General features: G+C 57.4%; 1 protein-coding gene across 1 annotated transcript; it reads left to right on the top strand.

Moving 5' to 3' along the window:
- The first annotated feature begins 1,810 nt into the window (after positions 1–1,810).
- PAX1 (paired box 1) lies at positions 1,811–8,550 on the top strand. Its single transcript, XM_058802896.1, has 5 exons — positions 1,811–1,934; positions 2,745–3,440; positions 4,719–4,870; positions 6,199–6,391; positions 8,136–8,550. Exons 1-5 carry the CDS (start codon positions 1,811–1,813, stop codon positions 8,225–8,227), a joined length of 1,257 nt encoding a protein of 418 aa, XP_058658879.1. The 3' UTR covers positions 8,228–8,550.
- The last annotated feature ends 511 nt before the right edge of the window (positions 8,551–9,061 follow it).

Genomic DNA, 9,061 nt, shown 5'->3' with positions numbered 1-9,061 from the left:
TTCAGCAAAATTAATGACGTAAAATCGCGCCTGTCACCCGAGGCTCAGCCCGGCATGAAAATACCCATAAAATTCCAGCAGCTTTGGCAAAAAACAGGGAAAATTAAGGGTTTTAAAATATTTTTTTTGCGCCGGATCGTGTTCAAGCTGGGAAAGAGGGGCTGGAGAAGGGAAAGAGGAGCCGGAGCAGATGGAAACCATCGCGACCAGGACAGGGCAGGGAATGGCCAGGGGGGAGCAGATTTGGGGGCCCGGTGCTGCTCCTGGAGCTCCGCCGGGAGCTGGACAGGGAGCAAATGAATTGGGATTTCCCTGCCGCATCTCACCTGAGCAGCCGCCCCTTTCCTTTCCCTTCTTTTCCTCTCTCTCTTTCCCAATTACTTTCAACAATTTTCTGTTTTCCCTTATTTTCCCTTAGTTATTTTTCTTTATCCTAATTTTAAAAACTATTTCCTTTTCGCTTTTATTTTCCCTTCATTTTTTCATTTCTCCAGCTTAACATCCCTTCATCATCTGCCTCTCTTCCCTTCTTATTTTTGTTTTCCTTTCTCGTTTTCTTTTCAGGTTGATTTCCCTCCATCCTCTACATCTTTTCCTTAGTTTCCTTCCTATTATTCCTTTCCCTCTTTTTCCCTTTCCCGTTTGCTTATCTCCCTTTCCACCCCCGCTATATCCGGGCGCGCATTCCTGCGGGGAATTCCTGGAATCCCGGTGATGTTCCCGGGAACTCGGCAGGGTTCGGGGAACGCGGGTGGCGTGCGGGGAGCAGGTTGGGGAGTCTTTTCCTTACGGGATTTTTTCCTTGGAAAAAACCTCATCCCCAGGCAGCGAGGGATGCTCCAGCACCAGGGAGGAAAAGGCTCCAGGGCTACAGGGGGAAAGGCTCCTCCACCAGGGCAGGGGACCCCCAGACCTCCCAAAAACCCATCCCCAGGGATCCGCAGGGCCGTCACGGCCGCACCTGCCCCCCACCCTTCCAGTCTTTTGCGGGAAACACTCACGGTATTCCCACCGAGCTCTCCGTGAGCGGGGATAAAAATCCCCGGGAATCCAGCCGCGTTGGACGGATTCGCCTCCGGGCCGGGTTTTTGGGGGCCGAAACGGGCGGATTTCGCCTCCAGCGGCTGAGCAGCAGCGCTTCCTCGGGGGAACCCCCCCGGGCAGGGATACGTATCCCCCAAAACGCGCCCGTCCCGTCCGGTCCGGTCCCGTCCGTCGGGGCAGGAGGTGGGGCAGGTGCGTGTCCGTGTCCCTGTCCGTGTCCGTGTCCCTGTCCCTGTCCGTGTCGGTGTCCCTGTCCGTGTCCGTGTCCCTGTCCCTGTCCCTTTCCCTGTCCGTGTCCCTGTCCGTGTCCGTGTCCGTGTCCGTGTCCGTGTCCGTGTCCCTGTCTGTGTCAGTGTCCCTGTCCCTGTCCGTGTCGGTGTCCCTGTCCGTGTCGGTGTCCCTGTCCCGCGTGGGGAGGCTCCGTGTCACCGGCAGCTCGGGGTCCGTGAGCCCCCGCCGTGTCCCCGCCGTGTCCCGGCCGTGCCCTCCCGCAGCTCGGGGGCGCTCGGGGGGTGCCGGTGGCGGCGGCGCGGCCCCGAGGGGGCGGGCGGAGGGGGCGGCTCCCCCGGCCCCGCCGGCCGCGGCCATTTAGGAGCGGGCGGGAGCCAATGGGCGGCGGCGCCTCCGCCGTGACGGCCGCGATTGACGCGGTTCCCACGTCAAATTGATCCCGAGGAGCGGCGGGGGCTCCCCGCGAGCGGGGCTCGCTCCCGGCGCCGCCAGGACCCCCCGGCCCGGCCCGGCCCGGCCGCCCCCCGCGCTCTCTATGCGGGCGCTGCGCCCTCCCCGCGCCGGGCCATGGGTGAGTGCGGCCCCGCACGGGCTCCGGGACGCTCCGGGACGGCTCCCGGCGGAGCAGGGCACCGGGAAGGGGCAGGAGGCGGCCGGGGGTGCCGGGAGGGCTCCGCGCTGCTCCGTCCTCCCCGCGCCTCCCTTCGCTTTCGCTCCGCTCCCTCCTTGCGAGTCCTTCTCCCGTTCTCGTTCTTTTGCCTTCTCTCCTTTTGTCCCGCTCTCCTTTTTTTGTGCCCTCTTTTCCCCCCCTTCGTCGTTTCTGACTTTTCTTTCTCTCCCATTCTTTCCCTGTCTTTTCTCCTCCTTCTTTTTTTACTGTCACTTTTATCTCACTTTTTTTTTTTCTGTCTGTATCTCTCCTTTCTCTCTCTCCTTCTTTCCCCCTTCCCTTGGGCTTTTTTCTCTCTCTCTTTCCCCTTCCCCTCTCATTGTCGTTTTGCTTTTCCCTTTTCCTTTTTCCCTCCCTTTCTTTTCTTCCCCTTCCTTTTTCCCCTTCCCTTTTTTCCCCTTCCTTTTTTCCCCTTCCTTTTTCCCCCTTTCCTTTTTCCCCCCTTCCTTTTTTCCCTTCCTTTTTTCCCTTCCTTTTTTCTCCTTCCTTTTTTCTCCTTCCTTTTTTCTTCTTCCGTTTTTCTTCTTCCTTTTCTCCTTTTTTCCTTTTTTTTCCTTTTCTCCTTTTTTCCTTTTTTCCTTTTCTCCCTTTCCCCTTTCCTTTTCCCCTTTCCTCTTTCCTTTTCCCCCTTTTTCCTTTTCCCCCTTCTTTTTTCCTTCCATTTTTCTTCCTTCTCCCCCCCCCCTTTCCTTTTCTCCCCTTCCTTTTCCTTTCTTCCCTCTTTCCCTCCTTTCCCCCTCCCTTTCTCGCTTCCCCTTCCCCTTTCTCCCCTCTTTTCCCTCTCCCCTTCCCGCTGCAGCTCCATCCCCACCCCGCGGGCACCGCGGCCGCTCCCACCCGCGCCGTGCCCACCCGTGCCAATGCCGATCCGTGCCATCCCGCCCCGCAGAGCACACCTACGGCGAGGTGAACCAGCTGGGCGGCGTCTTCGTGAACGGGCGCCCGCTGCCCAACGCCATCCGCCTGCGGATCGTGGAGCTGGCGCAGCTCGGCATCCGGCCCTGCGACATCAGCCGCCAGCTCCGCGTGTCGCACGGCTGCGTCAGCAAGATCCTGGCCCGCTACCACGAGACGGGCTCCATCCTGCCCGGGGCCATCGGCGGCAGCAAGCCGCGGGTCACCACGCCGGCCGTGGTCAAGCACATCCGCGACTACAAGCAGGGCGACCCCGGCATCTTCGCCTGGGAGATCCGCGACCGCCTGCTGGCCGACGGCGTGTGCGACAAGTACAACGTGCCCTCGGTCAGCTCCATCAGCCGCATCCTGCGCAACAAGATCGGCCCGCTGGCCCCCGCGGGGCCGCCGCCGGCCGCGCTGCCCTGCGCGCACATTTACCAATACCCGTACCCGGGCCCGGCCGCGCCGCCGCCCGCCAAGGCCGCCCCGCACCCCGGGCCGCACCTCGGGGCGCCCCCGGTGCCGCTGCCCCGCTCCTGGCCCTCGGCGCACTCGGTCACCAACATCCTGGGCATCCGCACCTTCGTGGAGCAGGCGGGTGGGTACCGCGCCTTCCGCTGCCCTGCGCCCCCGCCGTCCTTCTTTTAGCCCGCTTTCTCGGTCGGTTTAGCGGTTTTTGTCTCTTTGTTTTGTCCCTTTGATTTTTTTTTTTGTTCCGTTGGGTTTTTTTTTTTTTTTTTTTGTTGTTGTTGTTTGTTTGTTTCGAGATTTTTTATTTGTTTTGGGGTTTTTTTTTGTTTTTTTCTTTTTTTTTTTTTTCTTTTTTCTTTTCTTTTTTTTTTCGTTTCGGGGGGTTTTTTTTGTTTGTTTCGTGCCTTTCGACTCGTTCGGGGATTTTTTTTTTTTTTGCTTGTTTTCGGCTTTTTGTTTGGTTCGTGCCTCTTCGCTCATTTCGTGCCTTTTTGCGTCTTTCCTTCTTTTTTTATTAGTTTCAGCTCCTTAGTTTATTCGAGTTTTTGTTGCTGTCGTTTCTTTAATTTTTTGCTGTTTTTTCCAATTATTTTTTATTTCTTATATTTTCCTCCCCCCAACCCCCCCAATTTTTCCCCTTTTTTTTTTCTCCCAAGGGCCTCCCCCCTCTCCACCAGCCCGTCGGGGCGGCGGGGCCAGATGCGGCCTCGGCTCAGCCACATCTTGAACTTTTTATGAAAAATGTGGAAAATATTTTCCTAGGGATGATAGATTGCCGACCGCAAATTCGGAGCCCTGAATTTCTCTCCGCAAAGGGGGATTAAAAAAAAAATATATATATATATATGTGAAAAGGAGGGGAAAAGAAGGGAAAATAAGAGGAGAGGAAAAATCAGGGAGGAAAGGGAAGAGAAGGCAACTCGGATCCGGCCTTTTGGATTCTTCCGAGGAATTTGGGAATTTTGGGGCTCCGGCAGCACCAAGGCCGAGCCCCGCCGGCTCCAAGGGGGGACAAGCGTGCCGTGGCAGGGCGCTGCGGGTCCTTTTATCCTTCCAAAAGCCCGAGTAAATCAACCGCATGCGTTTCCCCCCGCGCAATCATTTATCCTTAAAATTCCGATGTCACTTCTCCAAATCCCCTTCGTCGGGAGAGAAATTGGAGCCCCTAAATTATCGGGGATTGGGAATTGGGAGAGGGAGCGGGAGCGGGGGGAGACGGCGAGCGGGTTTTGGGGGGGACACCCCAAACTCTCCCCGCGCTGTGATCCCAAATTTCGGGACGCTGGAGGCAACGCGGATTCTTGTGCCCCCAGCCCGTGGGTTTACACAAGCAGGCGTTTGGGAAAGAGGGAATTCTCTCTGTTTCACCCCAAAAGCTGCTCGGGGCTGACGTTTCGTTCCGCAGGGGCTCTGGCTGGCGCCGAGGGGGCCGCGTACCCCCCGAAAATGGAGGAGTGGCCCCCGGGAGTGAACAGGAGCGGCTTTCCCGGGCCGGGCCAGGCGGTCAACGGGCTGGACAAGGCTGCCATGGACACGGGGGACATCAAATACCCGCAGGTGAGGGTTAGAGGGACACGGGGGACACCAAATACCCGCAGGTGAGGGTTAGAGGGACACGGGGGACACCAAATACCCGCAGGTGAGGGTTAGAGGGACACGGGGGACACCAAATACCCGCAGGTGAGGGTTAGAGGGACACGGGGGACACCAAATACCCGCAGGTGAGGGTTAGAGGGACACGGGGGACACCAAATACCCGCAGGTGAGGGTTAGAGGGACACGGGGGACATCAAATACCCACAGGTGAGCGCTGGGGACACGGGGGACATCAAATACCCACAGGTGAGGGTTAGAGGGACACGGGGGACACCAAATACCCGCAGGTGAGCGCTGGGGGGACACGGGGGACATCAAATACCCACAGGTGAGGGTTAGAGGGACACGGGGGACATCAAATACCCGCAGGTGAGCGCTGGGGGGACACGGGGGACAGGAGGGGACAGGGAAGGACAAGGCTGCCATGGACGGCGACATCAAACACCCGCAAGTGAGGGCTGAGGGGACACGGGGACAGGAGGGGACAAGGCACATCAAATACTCGCAGATGAGGGCTGGGGAACACGGGGGACAGAAGGGGACAAGGCTGCCATAGACGGCGACATTAAATACCCGCAGGTGAGGGTTAGAGGGACACGGGGGACAGGAGGGGACAGGGAAGGACAAGGCTGCTATGGACGGCGACATCAAATACCCGCAAGTGAGGGCTGGGGGGACACGGGGGACAGGAGGGGACAGGGCACATCAAATACCCTCAGTTTGGCGCTGGGGCACACGGGGGACAGGAGAGGAGAGGGGAGGACAAGGCTGCCATGGACGGCGACATCAAATACCCGCAGGTGAGCGCTGGGGGACACGGGGGACATCAAATACCCACAGGTGAGGGTTAGAGGGACACGGGGGACACCAAATACCCGCAGGTGAGCGCTGGGGGACACGGGGGACATCAAATACCCGCAGGTGAGGGTTAGAGGGACACGGGGGACACCAAATACCCGCAGGTGAGCGCTGGGGGACACGGGGGACATCAAATACCCACAGGTGAGGGTTAGAGGGACACGGGGGACATCAAATACCCGCAGGTGAGCGCTGGGGGACACGGGGGACATCAAATACCCGCAGGTGAGGGTTAGAGGGACACGGGGGACACCAAATACCCGCAGGTGAGCGCTGGGGGGACACGGGGGACAGGGAATCGTGTCACGAGTGGGGCTGGAACGGGGCAGGGAAGGGAGAGCAGGGAGGGGCCAGGGAGGTGGGCAGAGAGGACAGGGAGCCCCGTCCGCGCTATTCTGAGCCCCCTGTCCCCTCTGTGTGCCTGTCCCCAGCCCGGCGCGGGGCTCTCCTCCATGGGCACCTTCCTGCCGGCCTGCGCGTACCCCCCCTCCGGCCAGCCCGGCGTCTACGGCGGCTCCCCCGGCGCCTACATCGGGCCGGGCCCGCCCTGGCAGCCGCAGGGGAACCCCCTGGGCCCCCACCACGGCGAGCTGGCCATGGCCTTCAAGCAGCCCGGCGGGCAAGGTGAGCGGCGACAGAGGGGGACAGCGCCGGGAGGGACCCCCGGGCTCGGGAGGGGCCGCCCCGTCGGGGATGGGAAGGATCCATCCCGTTTGGAATTGGAATTTCTCTGCCCGCCAGGGAATGGGGAGGATTCCCGGGCTGCTCATCTCCCCCGGAATGTAAGAATGTCGGGGACAAAGCAGGAGCCTTTCCCCGCGTTCCCCCATCCCACCGATTCCAAAACAGAAGCCTTGACAGGGAGGCATTAATTCTCAGTTATTACCTATTAATCATTAACTGTCAGCAATGATTTAACGATTTGTTTATGGTTATTAGTTATCGTAATTAATTGTTGTTTTATTTAATTGGCTCCCGCGGTTATTAATGAATTATTTCCCTCCGAGCGCTCCGCCGGGAATCCCACGGGAGCAATTTGAGCTGTCCGAGGGGGGGTTGCTTTTATCTCCCTTTAATTATTTCGCCTCATTAATAGATCTCGATTCCCTCGTTTTTAAAAATCCCGATTTTTCCGCCCTGGCTATAAAATCCCCTTCGACATTTTTGTCATTTTCCCCGCATTATTTGACTTTCTATCATTTTAATTAATTAGCAATTAATTCCCCGTTTATTCGTCCTTTTTTATGTTGTTTTCTCCGGCGTTTAATTGTTTGTTGTTGTTGTTTTCCCTTTTTTTTTTTTTTTTTTGTTTCATTGAGTTTTTTATTTATTTGGTTTTTAATAATTTTACCGTTTCTAACCTGCTGCGAGTCGTAACCTCAGCTGCGCCGGGGAGGAGCGATTGAGGGAGAAAATAAATAACTCAAACCGATTATTTATAGATTAAAAAAAAAAAAAAAAAAAAAAGAAAAAAAAAAAAGAGGGAGAGAAGGAAGGAAAATGAATGAAAAAAATGAGAAAGAAGGAAAGGAAAAAATAAGGATATAAAACGACCACAGTCACCTTTGCATATTTAACATATTTTCGAGGTATTTAAAATTATTTGCAGCCTGAATTTTTTGATTACCCAATTTTTAAGCTGTTTTGTCCCCAGACTATCTCTAAACCTTCGTAGGTTTTAAATTTGTTGGTGGGGTTTCTTTGCGTGTGGTTTTTAAATTGATTTTTATTTCTCTCTTTAATTTTTATTTTAAAATTTCCCCGTTTTTTCCTTTGGATCGGTTCTCTTGTTCTGCCACTTGTCTGGGACGAGGAAAATCGGATTAAAATTGGTTTGTTGGATTATCCGACAAACGAGCTGGAGGAGGAAGGGTAGGGTGGGCTGGGGGTACCCGTAGCGAGTGGGAAAATTGGGAAAAGGCAGGAAAGAAGGAAGGACAACCCAGCCAGGCAATTTCAGCCCTTTCCCAATTTCCTGGATTTCCCTCCCTGCTTATCCCCGTGCCTCCAGCAGCCCCGGGACAAATATCCCGATCCCTGAAGGCAGAATTCCCGACGGAGCTCAGCAGGAATTCCATCGCCTCAGGAATGGTGCCACGGTCCTGTCCCCTTCCCGGCACAGTCACCGTCCAGGACACCCCAGATTGTAGGAATTTTTAGGGATGTGTTCTGTGCGTGGCTGGGGCTGGTCGGGGCCACCTGGCCAGGTCCCCCCGTGTCCCCGGCAGTGCCACCAGCGCTGTCCCTGTCACTGGGGGTCACATTGGCTGTTGGGGGCTCTGGGGGCGGTTTTGGGGTGTCCCCCCCGCGCTCGGAGCGCCTCCATGCCCTGCCTCGTCTGTCCTTCTCCCCTCTCCCCTTCCTGCAGGGGTGGACAGAAAACCGCCCAGCCCCGCGGGGAAAGCTGCGGAGCCCCTGAGCGCCATCCACGGCATCGCCATCCCGACCTCCTCGTCCTAGAGCCGCCGAGCAGCGCCCAGGGACTCCTGGAACCTTGGGATGGGCTCCTGCAGCCCGGAGCGGGGACAAGGGACAGCCCGGGCGGTGACAGGTGACTCTCTGCCTCGGCACACCCCCGGCAGGGCATTCCCGGAGGGACGCTTGGCCTCCACTGGATCGGAAAGGGATGACGGAAGAGACTCAGTTTTCCTCTATTTTATTTTATTTTATTTTATTGTATTTTCTCCCCCTCGCTTTCAGTTTTTCCTTCTCCTCCCCCATACTCCCGAGGACTGTTGGGTGCCGTGATTGCCTCCCTTCCTCCGGGAGCATTCCCGGCTCTGTCCCAGCCCGGGGGAGCAATTCCCGGCTTCCCCAAGGGGCACCCTCCGTGCTGGAGCCCTTTCTCCAGCCCCTTCCCAGTGCCTCTGCCCCGCCATGGAAACGGACCAAAATTCCAGGACTTTTTATGGGATATTTCTATAACAAGGAACCTTAATAAAAAGTGACAACAGCGGGCACACTGCAGTGACCTCCCTACTCAGGGTGAGCACCGTCCCTTCTCCAGAGCTCACCGGGAGCGGGAGGACTCGGTGGGATCGCTTGGAATCTCTCCCTGAGCTTCCTCCCGGGATTCTCCCGCATCCCGGGGCTCCGTGGCCGCCTCCCCGCCGCTGGCGCTGCCCATATCCAGGGGACCGTCCCCGGGTCCCCGCGGTCCCGGGCAGCCGGCTGGGGGGCGCTCGGGATGGGGCTCCGCATTCCCGGCTGCTCCAGCTGGCCTGGATCCCGTCATTGTGTGGGAAGGGGCAGGTCCTGCAGCGGGGCAGGCAGGGAAGGTCCTGGCAGCGGAAA

This window comes from Ammospiza caudacuta, chromosome 3, assembly GCF_027887145.1.
Source record: "Ammospiza caudacuta isolate bAmmCau1 chromosome 3, bAmmCau1.pri, whole genome shotgun sequence".
Lineage (NCBI taxonomy): Eukaryota > Metazoa > Chordata > Aves > Passeriformes > Passerellidae > Ammospiza > Ammospiza caudacuta.
This window is presented reverse-complemented; position numbering and strand designations above follow the sequence as displayed.